Genomic DNA, 24,060 nt, shown 5'->3' with positions numbered 1-24,060 from the left:
CCAAATCCCCAGGAAATGCCTAGAACAAACCAGCCGCCTCCTGCTGGCCTTTTCCTCCCCACCCACTCCATTTCAGTTTCTGGCCATACCCACCATTCACCCTGCTATTCTGCCCTGACTCGACCTCCCTCCTCTTCCATGATCCTCTACTTTACTTTCATGGCCTCCAGCCACTTCATTCTCCAGGGCTCCTTTCCCGCCTTCTTCCTCTGACTTCTGCAGACTCTTCCCTGAATTCAGCTGCAGGCTCTAGGCCCTCTCCTCCCGTACACCCCCTCCAGGGGAAGCTCCTCCAGCTCACAGATCCACCCTATTACCAAGATTTCCTAGCCTCCTGGCTCTCAGACCTAGCTTCCTCCTTCAGGAGCTTTCTGGCAGAATGGCAAAAGGCCATGTCAGACGGGAGCACACCGGAGCCATGATTCCCGACTGCCCGCCTGTTCCTCCTCCTGCCCCGCAACTGCTCCTGTTTTGGTGAACTGGAACACTTGGCCTGAAAATCAAAGCACCAGCTCTGTTTTGCTGCTTTCCACAGCGGCCCACGTCTGTGTCCCAGGGTTCATGCTGACATCCACTCTATCCTAGACACATTCTCCTTCACCTGTCCTGCTGCTAGTCCAGCAGAAGTCCCTGTCCCTCCTTTCTGCTCTGCTGACAGACTGGCCTCAGTTTTCTCCCTGCACAACCCAAATGATCTCGAAGGTCAGATTTTGCTGCTCTTGCTTGCAATCCCCTGCTGGCTTCTGTGGTTCTTGGATAAAGCCTGAACTCCTCACACTGACTCCAGGCTTCTCTGTGGCCAGATCCCTGCCCAGCACTCTGACCATGCCACGTGCCAGTTCCCTAGTATGGCAGTGTGTTTCAGCCACACGGCTTCCTTCTGCCCCTGAAAGCTGCCCAGGTCACCCTCACTTAGAGCTCACTCTGGGACCACTCTTCCCTGCCTGGATGCTCCGGTCTCTGAGCCAGAGAGACTGGAATGCTCTTCCATCAGCTAAATCAATGAATGAAGGCAACAAGGGAACCCGACTCTGCCTGTCACCGTGAGCCCCACATGTGTGTCATGCTCAGAAGGCTGCACTGAAAGACTCCTTCACAAATCTCCTCATGCACACTAGGTTCCCACAAAACCGTACTCCAGCATCCTCAATACCTAGCGCACCACTTGGCACTCGGAATTTAAACTCAAAGAATTTACTAAATACGTCAGAGTTGAGTCTTCCTCACAATACAAAATAGGTGAGTTGTTCTAGCTCAGTTCCGTAGACTGTACTCTGAATATGTAAAGCCCGAGTGTTCTTTCGAAAAGCCCTAGGTTTCACATCAGGCAGCGTCTGAGTCTCTGCACTGACAGCTGCTGGGCTGCACGGGGGAGAAGTTCCACGGGCCCCGTGCCGTGCTCCAGATCAGGGTCCCGGTGCATGGCCCCCTCCTGATGTGATCAACATGGTGAGCAAAGAATCTAGGGCTGACCCAGGCTCAGTCGCAGTCTAGTGACAGTGCCGTATTTCCCATGTCCCACATGTGGGGAGAAACAGTCCTGGCAACATAATGGGAAAGGCATGGAATGGGGTCACCAGAGTCACAATTTGCCAGGGCCAGCCAGATAGCTCAGCCGACTAAAGAGCCTGCATAGGCAGAGCGCAGCAGCCGGGGTTTGATCCCCAGCATGGGGTGGGGTGGGTGGGGTGCTGGCCCCACCCCTAGGGTGCGCTGAGACTACGATGGCACCTATAAGCCCAGCGCTTGGCAGGCTGAACACAGGAAGGTGCCTTCCTATCAAGCGGGTGCTATCACGTCTGAAGGTAGCCACTTGGTGTTGTTCAGAAGTTAAAAATCCCACAAAACAGCAGTTTACAAAAGCAGCCCTGGTTCATGTGAGGAGGATGGCCTTGGAGAGACCTCAGACAACAAACTCCAGGAGCTCCCAGCAGAGCAGATGGTGCCATCCAGGGAAGCCCTGCCGAGGCAGAAGAGGGCAAAGGGGTAGCTGGCGAAGCCTCGCGGGTTCTAAGCAGGCGCTGTTAGCTTGGCACCTGGAATGGCTTTGTGCAAAACCGCAGTGATGAAGTCAGCAATCATCATGGGGTTACGGTGCCTGCGTTTAAGCAAAACCATTCTGCACTGGTTCCAGGGGTCGCCGTAATGAGCGCTGTAATCTGAGTATCGTAAACAACAGGAATGCACTGCTTTACAGTTCTGCACACAAGAAGTCTGACATGGAGGCGTTGGCAAGCTATTCCCTTCAGAGGGCCTTGAGGAAGCCCGTCTCTCGCCCACACACAACTGTCTGAGCACACATGGAACAACAGCCACAACACGAGCCCACCTCCCAGGGAGCTCCTTTACCACCTTTAAGGAGCCTCTGTGAAGACCCAATCGCCAGTCAAGACTGTATTTTAATGTGTCAAGATTTGAACTCCAACATGGCAATCTTAGGGGAGGGACACTACCGCCCACTTACTTGGATTCACTCGGATTTTACAAGGCTCAGACCATTATCTAAGGCCAAGACTTAGACACCTGACACAGCTAACGATAACAGCCCTGTGTGTCAGAGGGCAGGTCTCAGGGCAGTGGTTCCTGTACCCCGTGGGCCCCATCCACTTCTCGGGGCCAAGGTTTCCACTTCGTGAACAAGTTGGTCTTACTCCACTGTCTCAGTCACTCTTCTCTTGTGGCTGGGACAAAATACCCGATACCCAAAATGAAGGAAGAAAAGATGTATTTAGCTCACAGTCACTGGAGGTCTCAGTCCTACTCGGCTGGCTCCAAGGCAGAGTGGCGCAGGGCAGAGGACAGCAGAGAGCTCAAGCAACATGGCGGAGTAGCAGCAAGAATGACTGCAGAGCGGAAGCCTGTCTCTCTTAAACCACCCCAGGCTAGGAGAAGTACTCACATCCATAATCCCAGCAGTACCAAGACCCATAATCCCAGTGGATCATGAGTTAATCTCAAACTGTAGAAGTCCCCGCTCCATGACTGCACGAGGCTGTGGGGGGGACAACTAGACACAAACCATAGCATCTGTGAATGGAAAGCTTGCCCCAAATAGCAGGGAACCTTTAAAGTTACATAGCTGTTAATCACAACAGTAAAGACCTGGAAAAAGCCCTCTGACTTCAGAAACTATGAGGTGAACTTGGTGTTTTCCGACCCCATCCACCTGACCTTGGAGAACAACCTGGCTACCTTGCTCCTCTGGGGTCCAGCAGGTGGACAGATGCCCTAAGAATTACCAAAGAAAGGGTCATGGGCAAAGCTCGCTAAATGCAAGAGCGCTGCACAAATACTGTCACGGGGACACTGAAGGACAGAATAAAAACTGACACTGTCCTCTGCCTGTTTCCACACTGTCGTTGGAGGCCTGGCTTTGTTCTGGGAGCCAGTCCACCTCTACCCAGCCTCTTGCCCCCGGCTTCTCGCCCAGCCTGGCCTGACGCTGGTGTCCTTAGAAACATCAATGTCCCTCTGAGGACAGGCGACCTCCTTCCAGTTAACCTGAGCTTCCTGCCTCAAGGACAGAGACAGGTCCTGTCCTTGGTATGAGCTCATCACTCTGCCGCCACCCTCGGCGATCAGCCATCTCCCACTGACACAAAGACATCAAAAGGCCCCAGAAGACAGTCCTTGACTGCACCTTCTTTGCTCCTTTTTAAGAGAGATGCTTTGCTTTTCCATAAATAGTTCAGAGCCTGATGCTATGTGAATATTTCTTCAAAAGTGGTTCTCTCCAGTGGACTGGCGCACAGCTGTCAGTCAGCTCAACTGGGAAGCAGAGGGAGAAGAGGGGCAGTTTCCCCCATCCCCGGTCTGGATCTCTGTTCACCCAGCACGGTCGGGTCAGCGTCACCGCCGAATCTAAGGCTGAGCCCAGGATGGACCTCCGTTCCTAGAACACCTCATTTGTGGTAGAAATGTCGAGCCAAGCAGATCTGGAGATGCAGTGAGCACTTGATACTCCAAGCCCAAGAAAAGCTTTCAATCATTTATTTTCCAATAGAAATGTTATACCTGAATGCTTAGTGAACTTGAGCAAGGAAAACTGTAGGGCAGCACTTACCACAACTTTATTCTTTTTATGGAATTGTGTTTCTTTTATCTATCACCGTTTTCACTCATCTATTTGTTGTATATTGCCTGTCAGGCCAGTGTTCCGCCACAGAGTTGCACCTCCAGCCCAAGTAACATTATTCTCTTACCCTGCTGCATGGCCTAGAGTGTTTCTTGGGACAGGTTTTTCGCACAGCACTGGATGAGCTGATCCTTTGGATTTTCTGGTCATTCTGAGATTGTGAAAAGAACTGTGGTCACAGCAAGGCACAAAAATGTCTGTAGAGAAAACACCCAGTCCTGTATAACAGTCGCAAGCCTCAAATGTCAATGAAGATGATGCACAATGAATCCTGCACCCTTTGCTTGGGGCTACTTTTAGCAGAAAGCCTAGGAGAAAATGGGCAGCGACCACGTCTGCTTCCTGCTGATGTGGCTCTCAGGTTGGCTGCAGGGCTGAGGCGAGGGAGGTTGGAGACCACAAGATGTCTGGTAGAGCTGGTCCCTACACTGTCCTGAGAACCTTCACCCCGTGACCCTGGGTAGCATCACCTGCTGGAGGTGGAGGTGGTCCCAACACTGTCCTGTGAGGCCTTCACCCGGTGACCCCAGGTAGCATCAGCTGCCCTAGGTCCTCCTGGGGAGCAGGAACAGCCACTCCCACCAGGACCTGAGGTGGGCCAAGGGCCAACCCCACATAGCTGGTCCACAGGTGTGGACCCTCAGTCACAGCAACTCAGGCTGTGCCAGCCACGGTCAGCACACAGCCTCTCACCTCCCTAGGCATGGCCATAGCCCAGCATCAGTCTCTAATGCCAATGAGGCTGAAGCACTTGGGGCAGATCCATCAAGCCCCCCTCATTTGACGTGAGGAGGAGCAGTTCCTCTTCTCCATGTTTAATAGCAAAAACACCATCCCCAGCTCTAGAGAAATCCTCCATCAAATCAATATCTCCCAGGCCGGGAGATAGCTCAGTAGAATAAGCACTTGCCTGGCAAGCGCAAGGGCCTGAGTTCAATCCCCAGTTCTGCAAAAAAAAAAAAATCAACACCTCCCTGGTGGCCATGTAAAGGACCAGCTCTCCAACCAAGTCCAACGTGGGTGGCCAAGGAGCTTATCCAAGCATGGGCAGACAGCGGTGACCTTATACTTTGGGACGGTGCTGCAACTGAGCTGGGATGTGTCCCACTTGTTATTTTTGAACATTGACCATGTCCTTAACCCTTGAAATACAACTTGCATCATCACCTTTCCCTGCATACAATGCTTACAGGAGAGGCTGGCGGTCAGTGCCGTGAGGCTGGATGGACCTGCATTCAAACCCCTGCTTTGCCACTTACTTCCATGTGTGTTAGCTTTAGCAAGTTGCATCTCATGAGAAAGATAATGTTCCAGAAGGGTTTTTCTGCCTGCGTAGGACATGCTTGTTGGGGGCTTGATTTCGTGAGGACAGACTGATTTAATGATTTAGGGTTGCTGTCTTTCTCAGTGCAGCTACCGCACTTGGAAGACATGCAGCTTCCAAGGAGAGAAGAACCAAGGCTTATAAACCTGAAAGACTAAAACTGACCCCCAAAATAGGCAGTGAGGAGCTGGTTTTCCATGTCAGGCCCTGTGTTAGGGGCAGGTGGGGCTGGAGCGGCAAGTAGGAGGAGGCTGACCGCAAAGGGCACCCCACCCACAGCTCCACACAGTTGGGCTGGGCAGTGGGGTGCTGGACCCTGGGCCTCCTGGTGGGGACCCTGGTTTGAAGTGGCGTAAATGCCCTTGTCGCTGCTGATGCCACACTACCAATGAGAGGGCACAGAGAGATGGCTCAGGCCAGCATGGTACAAGACTACGCTTCTTACAAGCACCAGCAGAAGCCTAGACTGAGGAAAACCATGTGAGGAGACTGCCGGGGAAGCAAGTCCATAATAGCCTGATGACTTCAGAGCTGCGGAAAGAAGGGAGCTGAATAAAGAGGAAAAGAATGGCCCAGAAAATGGGGACCCAGACAGTGACGCAGCCCAGAAAGAAAGGAGCCTGGAGAAGACGGGGTAGGCGAGACATCTAAGGCCAAACAGGACACACTCACAGGGTGGGGGCGACTTCCCAAGCTATCGCAGGCTCACAAGAGCCCAGGGCCAGAGAACAAAGTTGAAGAGGGGTTCCATTGGAGCCTCTCATGAGTAAGAACTTTCTCCATGCATGCCATTTGTTTCTTTGCATCTTTTTCTTAAGGGAGAAGAGATTAAAGAAATTTTGTTGAACTATTTCAGCTCATGGATACTTTCGAGTATTGGTCACATCTACCTTTAGAAAACAATAAATCACCTCAGCTTCAGTTTAGAGAGCGATGTCTAAATTTTTATGCATAAAGTGCTGTGTTACGTACGCACTCAGCAGGCCATCTCTGTCCCTCCTAAGCCCAGCTGTAGGCAGCTGTGCAGCTCTGCACTTTTACCACCCCCTGGACGCAGACTCCACCAGAAAGGAACACTAAGAGGTAGTGCGAAAAGTGCTCCTGCAGACTTCGTAATAAAAGCCATCCGAAAAAAATAACAGCGTCCGTGAGTACCCCTCTCCCTCAGAAGCACAGTAAGTTTCAAGGTCTAGCTCAGGTAGTTCTTTAAAAACTAGGGGAAAAAATGAGTCAGGTCTAGCAGAGTCCCCAGTGGAGGCACTGAATCATCTTTGCTGAAATCTTCAACGAAGAAATGATGTTTGGCAGGAGCCCAGAAAACGCTCCTTTTCCCATCCTGCAGCTCGCTGGGCCTAAGAGAGGTGGAGGAAGGGAAGCTTCCAGACCGGCCTGGGAGGGAGCAGGACCCAGCCGTGCGGTTCTTCCAAGCAGACCATTAGTTTGAATGCAGCTTTAAGTTTTAATGAAAGGGTTTGCTCGGTTGTGTGTTTTTGCACTAAGAGCCCCTGAATGCAGCCCAGCTTCTCTGGCATGCAGTCCAAGGCAGCACTCTACTCCTAAGTCGGAGAAGAATTGGCTCCCGAGAAGGACTATCACAGAGCTGAGGCTTCAAGGGGAAGTTCGGCTTTCCACAAAAAGTCCCCTTTACAAAGTGACTTCGGGGCTCCCCTCGCTGCCTTTAGGAAGCAATGTACTGCAAGGGCAATTCCTCAGGCCCCCCATTCTCTTCAGCTGAGAACTGAAGAGGCACCCCACCTGAGCCCTTCATGACTCACTGGTAAAATGAAGACAACAGAGGAGACGATCACTGGTTCTTTCTAAACCTAAAGCATCCGTAACTCTAAAGTTTAAAGTGAACTGCAACAGAATATGAAGTATTTAAATGATGCCAAATGACAGAAACAAAACAAAACAGAAAAACAGCACTTTCCTGGCATCCAGCTCCCTTAAATAATACGTGTAGTTTCCATACATTTGAGTGAAATTATTTTGACCTAATGTTATGGTTTGCATCTAGTTGTCCCCTCAAAGCCACATGCAGTCATGGGATAGTGACTTCTAGAGTTTGAGATTAACTCATCATCCACTGTGACTATGGGTGAATCAAGGCTGGGATTATAGGTCTTAGTAATGCTGGGATTACGGGTGTGAGTACTTCCCCCAGCCTGGGATGGATAGCCTGAATGTAATATAAGGACAGAGAGACAGACTCTCTCTGTAGCCATTGTTGCCTGTGGCCATGTTGTTGCTGTTACTCCTCCGTTGCGCCCTCCTGCTCTTTCCTGCCACCATGAAAGGTGCCCTCTGCCGTGTGCCTCTCTGCATTGGATCCAGCTGAGTGTGGACTGAACCCTCCAGTAACCATGAGTGAAACAAACCTTTCCTTTCTTCATTTTGAGTGTCGATTATTTGTCCCAGCAATGACAGAAGAGTAGCTGAGACACCTAAGAACGCTGCGGGCCCCAAAGGCAGCACCACATAGTAAATGCCAAGTGATAATGTGACTGCCGATCCCAGCAGCACTGACAGAACTGCACAAGTAGCTGCACGGCTCCAATCCGACCGATTCCCGATACCCTGCGCAGGGAACTCGGCTCAGCCCCAGGGCTGCGATCGGCTGGTGCAGGACAGGTAAGGGGCTAAGATAGGACAAGGAATTTCGCAGGTCCTGGGGCCCTGTGGGGAGCTCTAGAGCCACCTGAAAATGTACACCGGATGCTTCAAGAACTTTGCCCGCTGAGCTGGGAAAATGCCTGAGAACTTGGACCACAGAAGTTTATTAAAATCTTCCACCTAATGTCCCCTGCTTTCTTCCCCTCTAAAAGGGGGCTCCTTCTTTTTGTTCCCTACAGACTGCCTTCTCACCCTCTGCCTCCATCCAGGCACAAACCTTCCACGCCATGTTGCCTTTACAGGAGCCTGGTCATCTTGGCTGGTCTCTCTCAAGTTCTCTACAGTAATAATCCTAAATTTTAAAAGTAAATTGTGTTAGCTTCAAAGCACTCCATCCAGGCAAGCAAATCACACGCTGGGCCGGGTACCCCAAATTTTCTGCCATGGGGTGACACGCAGCCCTCCCCACCTCAGCAGCTCCAAGTCCAGGTGCACAGCACTGTTCACCTTGCTGGTCTCCTTGAAACACCTCAGAAATGCTGGGCGTGGCAGTCAGAGTGAGGAGAAAACTGTGCTGTCACAGAGCCCCAAGCCAAGGCTTCCGCCTCCTCCAGAGGTCGGCAGAGTTCTGAAAGGGCTCCTTTTAGAACGTTTATTACACCAGAACATGCCACAGATGTACATGTGAAGGAAAACACATCCACCTATCTGGATGCCTTACAGATATGTAGAATCCTACTCATCAATATAAATCCCCAGTTGCAAATTTCAAGGTTTTTATTTTTAAAAAACCAATAATATAGTTACTTCTAACATTATATTTTATGCCATAATTATGGACCCAAAAGAGAAGTACTTATTTTTGCAGGATGAAAAGATAACAACTTCTCAATCTAGGAATAATTTCAATAGCACTTGCCTGTACTGGAGGTTGGGAAGTTCTATTGTGAATATTCAGGTGTATATTTCAATATGCTGCAGATATTTGCCATGCAAATTAAGCACAGCTCTCAGGAAAATATCTAAGGCTGCTAAGAAGAGAAAGAAAAAGGATCAAAGATTTCAGAATACGAAGCATTTTTCACACTCAGTTCAGGGAAAAAATCTATTCCTATGTAAATATACACTGGTTTCATTAGAGAAGACAGATTTTAAGGGTAAAAAACAGGAAACAAAAGGACAGTGCATTGCATAATAATTATTAAAAAGCTAACATCACTGTCCTTTAGCTATTATCTTGATAAAGAGGATAGGCTTAAAATTCTTTCTGATACCTAGTATATAATAAATTTATTACATAATTTTGTTAAATGAATAAATCTATGAATATCAAAATTGCTCTGTTCAAAAATAATCAGGAGAAAACTACATAATATAGGCTAGTGATTGAGTAACACTTCAGTTGGTATGTAAGAGTGTTTATATTACATCATAACTGCTGTAGCCTAAAGCCCACTCTTTCCCGAAATTAATTAACCTGTGTGGAGCATGCGCTGTGATCAGCACCGAAACGGTGACCAGGAGGACTCTGCACAAGTGAAGAAAGCACCAATTGCCCAGGGCGCTGGAGGGTGCGCCCACGTGGGTGGCTCCTGGATCCTCCAGGGAAGATGCACAGACCCTGAGGAGGCCCGGCGAGAAGGGCGGAGAAGGGCGGCAGAAGCGGCCAGCGGGGTGCCGGCGTCCGCAGGCGCGCCCTCCAGCCGTGCTCCCCCTGGGGGTGGGGGGGACTGCCCTCATTCTGCCAGGGTATTTGCTGTGAACACACCCCAAAATAATCTGTCTCGTGCTTTCACCTCCTTGCTGACGCCTTCCCCGCCTCCCCACCTCTGGGCCTCGCGCTCCTGGAGTCTCATCAACACGCTGCAAGGACAATGACTCTTCCCTGCCCACCTGTGGGTCGCGCACGACTGGGAGCGAGCTCAGCATCTCCACTTCGTTGGCAGGTAGCAAAGAGCAGCAGCTCACAGCAGTCTGCGAGGGGGCAGGAGGTAGTGTCCCCCGATGGAGCAGCAGCGCCAAACAACCACTGGAACTGCTGTTTCCTCCCCCAGGAGGCTCTCGGGACTGCTGTTCTCCTCGTGCCGCTCACCCACGAAGGCACCGGCTCAGCGTCGCTCCAGGGCTCCCACGAACGCAGAAGTCAGAGTCCGAAGCCATGTCCGTCCCTCCCCTGACTCCAAATCCAGCCTCCTCATCCCTCCATAACCCAGCAATCTGGTGCTGAGGTTAGTGGGGCCACTTGGCACTGCCTGGTTCAGGCTGTCTGTAACCATGGCACTAAATGGCTCTGGAGATGACCTTATGAAGACCAGTAAGCTGACAAAATGTAGCCTGTGATAATACTGAACTGATTTTATAGATATTGATACAGAAAGAAAAAATAAAACCAGGCTGGCTGGCTTTCTCGCTTGCTTGCTTGCTTGCTCGCTTTCTTGGTACTGGAAATACAACTCCGGACGCTGCACTTGCTAGGCCTGTGCCGCTGAGCTATATCCCTGGCCCAGATAAGGTTTTCTTAATGAGCCATATCCTGGGAGTTTCATAATTCAGAATTTAAGTAAAGCCAGACATAAAAGTTACAACTACAAAGACTTGAGCTGGAACCTCTTACTGGCACCATTAAATCTGAGTTACCATACTCTGGACTCCACAGTTTAAAACAGACTGAAAATGCACACATTCCCTAGGATGGCCCCAAAGGAACTTCAAGTGTCCACCAACAAGTGGTCCATATTTGCGTAACTGTTCAACAGTAAGGTTGGACTGGCTGTCAAAATGACTGACAGAAATGGGTATAATGACAGTGACCATTTTCCCAGCTCCACTGTTGCTCAACATGCAGGATGGGTATAAGGTCTTGGCTTTACAAACAACAGCACACAGGGAGGGCGGAAAATGAACCAAGGAACACACAACCGCCCATTAAAGAAACACCCAAAATAAAGAGAAGAGGTTGGACATACATACACTTTTTTTTTTTTTCAGAATCTACATTAACCCTAGAAAAAAAGATAATATTTGGTTTGGTAAATCAATAAGGATTTCATGTTAAATTTTGAATTTTCCCATGTTTTCATTTATTTTATGAAGCAGCTTCTGCTGTATGCGCAGGCTTTGTACGAGAACCAAAGCCAGTGTCCACTTGTGCTGCTGAGTCAGTTAAGGCTCTTCTTTTTCTTAAAATTACTTATACAACAGACTGCTGTTTTAAACCGCCTTCTTGTTATGTGGAATACATAGCTACTGCCTCTGAAAACCCACAGCAACAATAATAATGGGCAGTGTGAAAAGATGTACTTACAATAGCAGGGCGTTAAACACCCTCAAGACAAAGAGGAAAGGGGAGGAAACAGCTCTGAACAGAATGCCCTGCGGACTCCAGACTGCTGCGGGCATTCAGGAGCTCCAGCTGATCACAGCTTGGCCGACTCGGAGGCGCACATTGAAAGCTCAAGGATAACTCCTAACGGGGTAAAACAAAAATGTTTAATTTCCAAACTAAGAATGCTGTGGAAATGGAGAGCAACTTCATCGCTTCAGTGGAAGTCATAAAAGAGGGGGGAATAACTAAGAAACAGTACTACTAAAATGTAAGACATAGGAAGTCCAAATACATCAATATAATTTTCTAAAATGTAAACATGCTAAACACATCAATCTTAAAAGATGCTCACTCACTATGGATTAAAAAAAAAAAATCACAAGGCTGAAGATGATCCACAGCAGACAAATCCAGTGGGTGCCACACAGTGGCTGAACGCAATCAGTGGGGAGAGGCACGCCACGCATGCACCGAGCTCACAGAGACTAAAACCGCTAAAGCAGACGTCAAGAATATGAAGATAAACACGTGTCATCATAAATATGTTTATTAATAGCTGTGCCTATACTTAGTCCTTAAGGAAGTAGCAAAAGCTACTTACATAACACTACAAAATTAGCATGTATGAGAAGCAGTTATTTTCTGGGCTTAGTAATGAGTTCTATTAGAGAGAAGAGTTTCAAAACCACACGCCAGTGCTATCTTCACTCCACCTCAAAACACTCACCAGCAGTACTTAATTAACATTTACTAACGTGACCATGCAGGCCTCCTGCGGAAAAGTGACACAAATCAGATTGGGAAGTTAATTCAGCTCATATTTCTAGCATAACTGGGTAGAAAATAAAAGCCGTCTCATTCCAGAGGCAGACAGATGCTGTGTTAGTATTGTTTGCAACTAAACTCTGTAGAAATAACATATACTGAAGCTTCTTTGGATACTAGCAGTGACCTAAGAATTTTCGAAAACCTACTGAAGGTCTTTGGAAGCCTCTAATAGCCATTAAAAACACATGGATTCTGTGAGTCAAAGTCCAGCACACACTATGAAAAGGAGGAAGGTTCCGATTGTCTCAGGCAGCCATGTGTTACTATGGATTCAGACCCCATCACAATTATTTTCTCTCTGGCATGGTACTGTCCTTGGTACTGTCCAGCACAGGTCTGGTCACTCAGTCTCCTAACAACCTGCAAAGTGTACACTGAAGCATGATGTTTGCTAGTGTACAGTCAATATTAAAACTTACAACTAGACAGGCTGAAGCAGACCAACCGGTTCCCATAATTAGAAAATGGCAAAGCTCAGCTGGCCTTGCATTCCAACAGCAGCTGAGAGGAGGGTAGCTCAGCCAGGAAGTGTATCTTGTTAGCTTGTTTCGGGGACTCCTCACCTAGAGACAGGCCCGGCTCAGTCTTGGACAAGGATTGATTCTCTCTGCCTTCCTTTCCGGAGCTCCCCATTGCATGATAGTAACCCCCAATGAACTTGCTTGGAATAAATCTGCCTAGCAACATCTGACCAGACAGTGTGGAAGCAACCGTGGAATAGCCTGTTGTCTGCCTCTTGTACTTCCTCCTAACAACCCGTGTGAGTGACTGTTTAACCCCAAGACGGGGCTGGTGATCCGAACTGAGCTTCCCACCAGTCCGCGAGCATGACTGAAGCTGCTGCCTTCCGTGGGCCTCGGTGCTGCGTGCCTTCTGATTTCTCCGCAGTGCTAGCCTCAGCGTCTGTCCATGCAGCAACCACACGAGGACGTCTTGGGCTTGCCATGCCCTTAGCCAGAGACACGTCTGTGGCAGAAATGCCAAGTGCTGCCCGGAGAGCCAGGGGCTTCTCTGCATTTCCGGTGCCCTTGATGTAGGCAGGCTCATACTAATGATGCAGAACGCTGGGCTCTGGCCAGACTGAAATGTGTCACCTTTGTACCTTTCACTGAGCTGCAGGTGAAAGAGTCTGCAGCTCTCTCTCCTCCCAGCACTGACCAAGAAGGCCCTGGGCACCAGACAGCACAAGGACAAGATGGCTGAGACTTTATAATCCAACATGGTAAAAATAAAGAAGGTGGCGAGGCCAAGTCCCGCAGTGACAGTGTGAGCCAAGCACCTGGTGGCCCTGCAGGCCCACGGTGGGCGCGTAGCAACACTGATAAGCAATCTTTTATTGTGCTTGGTCTTTAGCGATTTGTTATTGCAGTATACCCTGAACTATCTTGCCTCATACAACTGTGTAATAAGGCATTTAGAGTCAACTTGCTTCCAAAAGCAAAGTTCATATTCAAAGCTTATTGTCTAAGAACATTTGAAAAATTCAAAGATATCAACTAAAACAACTTTTCTAACTAAAGAAAACGCAGTTATCTACTGTGACAACTCTTCTTTGGCAGTAATCAAATGAACATATGAAAAGGGCTTTAGAATAGGCACTCAGCTACATTTGATAGCTATTCTGGAAATGAAAGGCCTAATGCTTTACTTCTTCGTTCCATTTAATTGAATTTATCATTAATTGCAGCTTTCTCATGACCTGGGGAAGTACGTTGCTGTTTAGGGTATAGAACGCTGAATTTAAGAGACTCTGGCATTCATATTCTAGTGCGTATGTCATCTCTAGAGCCCTGTAAAAAGAAATAGGTTTTGTCGTCTGTAAGCAGACATGGTTGCTACAGTAATCTATAAACCTTTCTTGTGGATCCGTCCAGCAAGCACATCTGCACTGCCACTTCAGCCTGGAAGGAGAATGGTTCCAAGGCATCCTCGTTTCTACTAGTAAAAGCCAAAATAATGAGTTCACAACTCTCAGGAGTTTAACAGCCAGCCCAGGTACTGTGCTGAAAGTTTTATGCACGTTATCTCATGCAATCCACGTGATACTAGACATTTTCTTAGTCTTTTTTTTTTTTTAACAGAGGAATAAACTGAGGTTCTAAAAGGTTAGCTAGTTGCCCCGAGTCATTCAGCCCATCAGACATGGTGTTTACCAGTCACCTGACCGTAGCACCTGTCCTCTCAACGCTGACAACTCCGACCTATAAGCCTCTCCTCCTTAAAGTTGTGAGCACTGTTGATTTTGTTATAGCGACAAGGACACAGATTCTGGTACCAGAGATCTGGAGTCATTGCCACAACTACACCAAGCCTTTGGAACTGGCTGGCCAGGAGTCTGGAGAGGTTTAGAGAACCTAGCCAGAGAAGCTCCGTGGGAGACTCTGGTCAGAAGACCAGAGCACTGCCAGGGATACACACAACGAAACGCAGGATCAGGGAGTTCCTGTTGGGAGCAAGGGCTCCACTGGCAGTTGAGCTTGGGACCACGTGTGTCACGCTCTGGCAGAAAATTTGTGACATTCTGCTTGTCACAAAGGAGGCTTTTCAGGAGAATGAGATGAAAGGCAATGAACTAACTTCTCTGGCACAGGAAATTGCAAGGCAGCCCAATGCCCCGGCTGTGGTGTGGGTGTTGCTTTTAGACAGATTTATACTAAGAAACAGGAGAAAAGTCTATTTAAAAAGTGTTTAAAAAATAAAAAAGCAAAAAAAAAATAAGTAAATAAAAAAGCAAGAGGCAGGGAGATGACTCAGTGGAATAAGCGCTTCCCTGGCAAGCGCAAGGGCCTGAGTTCAATTCCTGGTTCCACCAAAAAAATAAATAAATAAAAGTGTTTAGCTTTACCATAAAGGAAGTGCCTATAAAGTTGGTGCTGAAGAGAGCTCAGTTGCTGAAGAGATTAGTATTTTTAAAAAACCAGTACTTTGCATCAGGAATATCAGAACACAGCTTAAAGCATCTCAGGAACCAGGAAATCTCTACCTTTCACTAGTTCAAGGATGTAAAGGGGTAAAGGTCAACTCCTCTGAAAGATTCTGCTTTGAGCAGAGAGCCCCAGAGCCCCTGCTCTTGCTCCAGAAGGCTGGCTAGGAGCTGGCTCCCAGAACTCAGCTGTCCAGGCACTGGGCCTCTGCGGCCATGCTCCAAGGAAGTCTGACCACTGCTGGAGCTGGCAGCAGACCTCAGGGTCACCCGAGTGTGCAGGACCCACAGAGGCATGCAGAATTTGAGAGTCATGAGGTCAGGGAGGTTTCCATCCAGATTTTGGTGGCATCCCTGGGAAGCCAAGCATACATGAAGCTGCAAGAGTAAAGCCAAAAGGACAGTGGAGACACTGAGAAATGGGAGAAGCCAGAAACACGGAATGTCTGCCGAAGAAACCTGCAGGCAGTGAGCAGAGGCAGCCCAAGAGAGACCTCGCGCTGCAGCCCACAATGCCTTGGGGCAGGGCTCCCATCCAGCCCCAGCAGGCTCCAAGTGCCCTTAGGAGGTGGACCTGACCAGGCAATTTTTTTCATAACAAGAGTGTCTCAGTGAAGGGGATAGTATGTTGATTTACACGAGAGGAAGAGTCTTACCTAGTCATAGATAAATAGCACTCCACGTAGCAGCATTTGAGTAGCACCAGCGTAGAGCGTAGCACCTACTTTCAAATCACGTGTCTTCTGTGTCTTTAGTTGCCCTCCTGTGGCTGCCCTGATGTTCTGCACTGATTCAAAGTGCTTCCCTTTCCCGGTCATTCTCACTTGGGGAACAGCCAGATGTCACACAGTGCCAGATCCAGCGAGCAAGGTGGACGAGGACAGTGTTGTCATCTTAGGAGCTGCCTTTCCACTACATGACACTTAGCAGCCGCATTCACCATACTTTTATCACACCTTGTAAAGAGTCCTAGGAAAACACAACTTCCAGGACTGCTTCTGAAAGCAGCAAGGACACCGTGCAAGTGCTTTCAAAGTGAGGGGTGTCCCGAGGGGGCCTGGCGGCAGAGGGCCTTTTACCCTACAGCTTTCCATAATTTAACTCTTCAGCATCTGTGTCACTTGAGCTCGGATGTGGCAGTGAGAAATGCTATCACATCGGTGAGGGGTGAGTTCTCACTCTAGAAACCTGGTGACTTCTGCAGCTCCTCAGCACGGTGACCATCCCTGAAACCTCAGGGTGTGAGAGAGTTTCGAGAGGGACAGTATGGCTGGCTCATGTACTGAGAGCTAGGGGACACCTAAACGTTTGCACATGGTGCTTTTAACAGTCTCAGCCTTTTTTCTTTGTGCTTCCAACAGAAACTATTGACGAACTAAAATGCCTTTCACATTTTTATTGTTCTGATCCCAGTGGCTGTATTTTCCGTCTAGAAAGGTAGTTCTAAAGGTCATGTGAAAAGGGTTCTATAGAGAAAAACATGGTGAACAGCTAGATAAATAAAAACAAACTCACTCTTGGGAAGAAAACGTAAGCCAAGAGCAACACAATCAAAACGCCGGTGCCAACAGGCCACACCTCACCAGCTCCTGTTCCACTAAACTCCTTCCTCTTTGGGACTCATTTCCATAGAGACCATCTAGTTCCATAAATAAAACCAGAAGTTGCTAGGAAACGCTGTAGCTTCTTAGGACACAACTGAAGGGGCGCGGCTGCTTCCTGCCAAGAGGTACAGAAACCTGACGCACTATTGTTACGAAGTCAAGAGTCGCAGCACATTCACTCCACAGAGCCCCACAGGGAATTTAATATGGAGCCCAGTGCACGGTACACACTTGTAACCTCGGCTTCTTGGGAGGCTGAAGAGGAGGAGGGCCCAGGAGGTGGAGTGCCAGCCTAGTGTCTTACACTTAATGACTAAACTCCACTATGCATATTCCTGCTTAGCCATATCAGCCTTGCACGCATGATTTAATTTGGAGCCCCAGTTTTTCCAGTCCTACCTGTGTCTCCTTTTCGCTTACTCTGCGAGCACATCACATCACCCCCTTTCATCTGATAGTCACCAGGGAAACTGCCTTGTGTGTTTTTAGGCTGCCAACTGCCTAAAGACTTATTCCATTACTGATCCTGTTCAAATTTTCCTTTGAAAATTTCTACATGCCTTGGGCTTACTGTTTTGAAAATTATGCTGCTTCTTTCAAAGACAGCCTCTTGGTCTGCGCACACACTGTATCAGGCCAACAGCTCTGTGAGTGGTCACCCAGAAGCAGCCACTGTCACTTTCTCACCCTACCTCAAGAAGCAGCTGTCAGCCTTCTGTTACTCTTTCCCCTCTCCACAGCTTCCTTGGAGAGTCAGGAATAACTGCTGGTACAAGAAACTCAACGACTGCAACTCAAAGACAGGAGAACTTGCTCTTCTCAAACATGGCCTTTGGCACGCCGTGCAAGCTTTCTTTCCTCTCTCCCACCCTTCAGCTTTTGCTTCTGGATGGTGCCCCAGGGTGTCCAGGAGGCAGCCGCTCTGGATAGCACATCCTTTCACCAGAGTCCCAAGCACAGAAGGGAAGCTTTCAAAGAATTGATCTTCATGAGCACAGGCTTTTCACTGGACAGTGAAGTAAATGTCTTCCTTTACAGACCATTGGCCACAGCTGGCCCAGTGAACATTCCTGAACTACTAAAGGGCTGTATTTCCACAGAGGCTGAAGCCTTTCCTGAGCCAGAGGCTGTGCTGACTCATGGGGTCCATTCCCCCTCCCCCATTATACACGCTATCAGGCTTCTGCCTGCAGGGACAGAAAGGATAGGGAATGGAATCAGTTAAAGACCACAGTTGTGCCATACAAGGCTCTCCACATGAGACTGCCAAGTCCCCACCAAAGAGAGGAGATCCGTCCTACCTGAAGGTCACAAGAGCTCATCTATCTACAAGAGAGAAACGGCCATCTCTGCTTAAGACCAAGCAACTGCTAGCTCTGCTTGAGGACCCAGAGAAATCAGTCTCTTTTCAATACAGTCTGGCCCAGTACTACAGGAGTAAGCCATACTGAGAGCTCTAGACCTGGAAGCAATCCCACCAGGCCCCTGACGGGCATATTAAGGGCTATGGAAGGGCAAGAGTCAAAAGTCTACATAGGGATGGGGATACAGCTCAGTGGCATAAGTGCCTGCCTGGCAAACACAAGGTCCCAAGTCCTACCCCTGTACCACAAAAAAAGTCTAAGTGGGGATCCCCTGTAAACCTCTACCCAGTGTTGAGCTGAAGATGCTTGGGAAGAGGCTATGGAGGCTTTATAGAACTGAGACGGTAGCAGTTACCAAGGCAAGCATCCAGCTAAGATGTCATAAGAAATGCTTATTCCTTTTTACTGTCTTTATGACCCCTTAGGAATAAGCACAGTATCCTAGAGTAAGGTCTGCTCTAAATTTAACAAAGCCAAGAACCAAGACCTAATGAAACTCACAGCACAGGCCAAGCTAGAAGCTGAATTCCACCAAGTGAGGAATCCTGGGAAACTACATCGGGCTTTCCACAGACACATGTTAACAGAGTGTGAAATCAAACCTACGTAAGATCAAGGAAGCAAATCTGCCCGCTGACATAAACAAACAACATCATGCCAGAGAACTAAGAATGTTTATAACATAGAGTCTGTAACCTCTAGTGTAAAATCAAAGATTGTTAGATATACAAAAGATATAAAAATAGGAACCAAGGAAAGAAACAATCAATAGAAACTGACCCTGAGATGGTCCAAGTGTTATAATTAGAAAACAGATATTTTAGCAGCTATAATATATCCCTGTCAAGTCAAACAAATGAAAAAAAAAAATGGGACCTACATGAGTTACCACATAGAGAAACTCCTAAGAAAACTAAAAACTACAAAAAGAAAAAAAATGCAAATTCTAAAAATGAAGTTAAATAACCTAAATTTGAAAATCCACTGGATGAGAATGGCAGCATAATGAAGAGGAAGATGGAAAAAAATAGGGAACTTGAAGATAAATACAAATCGTAGACTTTGAATATCAAGAGAAAACAATAAAGAAAATGAACCGTGGCTTCAGGGCTCTGGTGGACGACATGGGATGAGCTAGCATAGGTGTAACTGAAGTCTCAGAACAAAAGTACAAACAGAAAGATTATTTTTGGAAATAATAACCAAAGTTTTCTCAAAAGTCATCACAAACATTAAAAGCCCAGAGAGTGCTGAGACAAATAAAGAAGAAAATCACATATTGGTGCACCACAGTCGGACTCCTGAGAATCAAGAGGAAGAGACTAACGGTAAAAGCAGCCGGCAGGACGAGAGAGGGCAGCGCGGCACGGCACTGGAGTCGGACCTCTGGTTCCTCCTCTGGCAAGGAAAGTGAGGGAGCAGCAAACTGTGGCTTCGGTCACTTGGAGACAAGGCCAGAAAAGGTAACAAGCGAACGGGAAAATGGTTTGAAAAGTATGCAAAAAGTATGTAGTAATGTGTTCATGCCTTAAATAGTTATAGCATCTTACAGGGTAAGTTATTCTTCCATAAGACAAAGTATACAAGAAAGCAAAAGTAATTATTTCCCAAAAACGTATCCCATAAAGCATTTTCAAAATACAACCTTCCATTTGTAGTCTTACATTAAGAAAAGCAAATAGATAAGAAAAATGAAACAAGAAGTTTTAAAAAGCCCAAAGGTATATGTAAAATTACATCAAAACCAAAAGAGTAACCCATAAGCACTTTTTGTGATCATAACGAAACAGAGAACAGTTGTTCAACAGTGACTCTCCTGCACTTTGAACAAAGATTTAAACACATCTATGGATAATGCTGAACAAGGAGAACTTTTCCTTCTTTATTTGTTGCCATAAGAAAAAAAGAAAAAGAGTAACTTGCTGGTTTCTTTGCCATTTTAGATTTCTTATTACCCAGCACGATGAACCATTAGGAGCTCCACAGATAAATATGCATCATTTTTACTTTTTAGTCTACACAAAATTCCCCATTCCAGAGAAGCACAACTGCCAGTGTGTTCAGCATTTCAGCAGAATTCCAGCAGGAGCCCCCTTGCCCTCAGTGGTCATGGGCAGTGGGACTGCTGACCACAGCCAGCAGGGCCCTGGGCACCGCAGGGCATCAGCAACACGCGGATTCATCCCCACCCAGCGACAGCAAGGAAATCCGTCTCCAGATCTTGCCAGATGTGCCCACGAGCCACAATTCCTATCTGGGGGACCCTGAGATGTGATTCATAAACAGACCTTTCCCCCACCAATTCATTCTTTCAAGAAAAAAAACACAGCTTATAATTTAAAACAACCATCTCTTCCAATATAACATGTGATTTCAATTTTGGAAGGGCTTTCCTTCACTTAGAAACACTCCAATCTGAGCACAGGTCAGATTTTATTAATTGCTGGGTTGAACTTAGGTTTTCTTCTTGGTTACTCCATAAATTTTGATTTTTGCTTTCAAACAAAGCAGGCTTTGCCTCGCTGTGCAGCTTCACTCGGCGCTCCTGCGCCTCTGGAAGGCGCGCAGGCCGGCTCGGCGGCGCGGGTGCTGCTCTTCTTACAGCAAGCAGCTCTCTCTAACTCACTGATCTGGAGGACGATGATGTACTTTTCATCTAACCCATCTGGGATATATCCAAGGAACTTTTAAACAACAACAAAAAATGTCTTAAACTGCAGATTATTCTTCATGAAATTCAACTTTCAGAGAAAATAAAACCTTTTTGTAACTGACATCTAAATCTAGACATCGTTCATCAGTGTAAAAGTGTTACTAAATGTTAATCACCACCTTTTCCAAAAGGAGACTGCAGACCAAGAGCAATCAATCCCAAGTACTAAAAAGAAAGCATTGTCCCATCTTAAGGTTTTGAGGATTAACCTGGTGCGGACAAAGCCACCAAATTCCTAGATGTGCAGTACCATGGGCTCTCCTCCTCCTCCTCCCAGGAAGGAGGAAATTCCCAAATTTAACAGGTGTGTCCGTGCATGGAACCCTGGCCCCCAGGGCACAGGGCCAGCACAGGGTCCAGCCCTCTGCCCCGCCCCACTTGGGTCCCCCCCCACTCACCAATGTGGTAGAGGCCGATCCAGTCACTGGGGTCCACCTCCTCCTTGATGTCCCAGAAGATGATGAGGTGCTGGGCTTGGCCGAGCGTGTACTCGTACATGCTGGCCGTGAGACTGGAGCGGCTCTCAGAAGTCACCAGGTCCGTGTCGCTGTTGGCGCGTGGCAGGGCCATGTTCTCGGGCAGGGAGCCCTGAGCAGCCAGGCTCTGCAGGTTCTCGGGGCTCAGCGTGTACCGCATCTGGGGATTCCGCCGCCGCACAAACAGCAGATGCTCCCGGGCTGAGCTAGCCATGCTGCCTGCTCCCGGGCCGGCCTCCTACAGAGCTGCAAGGGAGACAGCACAGGCCTTAGTGCTGTGAAAAACACCAGAGCTCGGAGGGGTCAGATTAAAGCCTGACCATGTAATAATCCTCTGCACTGAAGTAAAACCTATTATTGTACTGTCAAATGATGGTGTCAAAAATAACTTCTAAGGTCACCAAAGGCAAACGCTGTCCCCCACCTGTGGTCCGATTTCCCCTGACCGCTTTCTCCCAGCCATCGGGAAGGGGGGGGGGGGACTCAGCAGCCCTTCCCCAAACCATGCCCCTGCAGAACAGCACCCTTCTCTCCTTTTCCAGCCCACTCATTTATTTCTTTCTGCAATTAAAGTTTAAAATCTCAAGGTAGAAAATGTTGACACAGATTGCGGCAGTTGAAGTGTACCACACTGAGCACAAATTTATTGCTCAGGCCCCTCGGCCAGAGAGGCAAACTCACGGAAGTCGCCCTTCAGAGCTAGCTCAAAGGCCATCCAGGAGTGCCAGAGCTAGGACACTCCCTCTCCAGACTTCCCCAGCCCCCCCCCCCAGCCTTCATTACGCTCCCGGGTCCCACATGTTCACTGGTTCCCTGGCTGCTGCCTACTCCCCAGCAAGCGCGGAAGCTTCACAAAGCCGCACGTTTGCTCTGTTCACCCCTCCCACCAGCTAGGTCGACATTTCCTTTGGCTTCCACTGGTCTCCATCTAAGGGAACAGAGAAGTCGGCCTGCTGGGACTTAGATGCAGCCTCCTGCTGCGTATGGGAGGCAGTGTGTACATCACTGCCGGTTGCTAACCAGAGACTCAGATTTCTAAGACTCTGGTCCAGCACACTCAGTGCTGTTTCCCAGGGCCAGCCCATTTGCCCATAGGTTCACACTGCCTCCCTCAGATCCCGGTGGTTCCTGAAGACCGACTCTGTTCTCTTCTTACTTCCTCTTTCGGAACAACACAATCCACTCACAAACTCATACACTCAACACTTACTCTGTACTTTAGAAGCACTGAAACCTTGGTATACCGGGTTTGACACGTTATGAGGTTGTGGGGAGTTGTCATGAGCTGCCACTGAAAAACAGGCTACTTAACTGACGGGTTCGATATTTACCATAGAACTAGCAACCTGGGCACGGAGGAAGGGAGATCAGGTCCCCTCATTGTCCCTTGTCCTACCCGTTTCACACTTTCAGTGAAGAGAACTACATCTACTGATGATAGGACTGATGTACCTATATACAGATTTGCTTATTCAAATAATTTCTGCCATAAGGTTGTTTTTATAATTAAAGCACTCTCTTAAGAATTAAAATAACTTGAATTGGCAGGCAAGATATGCTACATGGAACTGCTAGAAATAAAAATGGACAACAAGCCTCTTTACCCACTTAGTGGGATTGAATCTCATGTCTCTCTGCATAAAGTGAACACTTCTGTTTTCTTCTGTGGCGATAACTGTAACATCAAAAGACACCCATAACGGTCTGATAATCTCACAATATGAAGCCTAAAATGTAGGTCGGCATTTAATCTATTTCCATTTGAGTGGGTTTCAGCAAACCAGTGTTTCTTTACAAGCTCAGTAAGTCAGGGACCACACCAGCTTTACCAAGAACTATAAATGATCATTTCCTAACAAATCGCAGTCAAACAGAATGTGTGGGCTGGACATCACTGTTTTCCTGAAAGTAATAGGCCTGCACCTCTCTGGCTTAAAACTGCAAAAGAACACTCAACAATGACTGTGCTCTAGAAAAGAGTGAAAGCCTCATTTGTATACACAAACTGTCATGTTCACATGACCCCCATATAAGCCCAGAAATAGGTTAGCCTAGTGGACAAGCTCCAAAGCCCAGCATCTGAGTTCCGGTTACATCTCTCCTATTAATTCACTCTATGGCCGTTGACAGTTTTAACTCCTCATGCTTCCATAATGCCACCTGCCACGGAGGAACAACACCTGCCTGCCTGTGAGGGCGTAGGAGAAAACCAAATGGATTAACACAAATACAAAATTTAAACAGTGTCTAATATATATTCTGTGCTCAACCAAGTTTAGCAATAAATATTCTGCCACAACTGCACTGTCCTCTAATGACAGCAAGCAGAACTGGCTTCCACACCCCCACGATGTCCCCTCCTGCTCCCACTAGTAGAGTGGGCTGTGAGGACCCTCAAGTACCCCCGGCGCAGCCCCTGTCCAGAAGCAAATGGGCCCTGTTGGCTCCGGGGCTCCGAGAGCCTTCGACCCTGATCAGGGCCACTCTCTAGTCTCCAAGCTGGAGAGAGAAGTTGAAACTGACTTTCTCACCAGCAGTGAGTTCATTCATTACCGAGGACCTCCCACATGCAAGGCATTAGGTGCCCGAACAGCGAAGCCCTGTCCTTGTGACACCTGCATTCTCACAAGAAGAGACATGGAATGTCTCTTTCTTCGACATGACAAGTCAAAGAAAACTGAATACATAACACTGATTTTTGTGGAAAACTCAAAGAGTCTACAAATATGTGAAAGTGCTAGTCTGAGTGCTGCAG

At 47.9% G+C, this 24,060-nt stretch overlaps 1 protein-coding gene across 1 annotated transcript in view; it reads right to left on the bottom strand.

Annotated features, from left to right (window-relative positions):
• Positions 1–21,545, bottom strand: part of Hecw2 (HECT, C2 and WW domain containing E3 ubiquitin protein ligase 2) — a 207,115-nt gene extending 185,570 nt beyond the window's left edge. Inside the window, exon 1 of the mRNA XM_004628611.2 lies at positions 21,228–21,545. Coding sequence (XP_004628668.1) covers positions 21,228–21,519 — 292 coding nt within the window. The 5' untranslated portion in view covers positions 21,520–21,545. The remainder of the gene's footprint in view (positions 1–21,227) is intronic.
• Positions 21,546–24,060: the final 2,515 nt, after the last annotated feature.

The sequence above is a fragment of the Octodon degus genome, unplaced genomic scaffold (genome assembly GCF_000260255.1).
Source record: "Octodon degus isolate 3935 unplaced genomic scaffold, OctDeg1.0 scaffold00025, whole genome shotgun sequence".
Classification (NCBI taxonomy): domain Eukaryota; kingdom Metazoa; phylum Chordata; class Mammalia; order Rodentia; family Octodontidae; genus Octodon; species Octodon degus.
The sequence above is the reverse complement of the archived record's forward strand: the minus strand, read 5'-3'. Positions and strand labels throughout refer to the sequence as shown.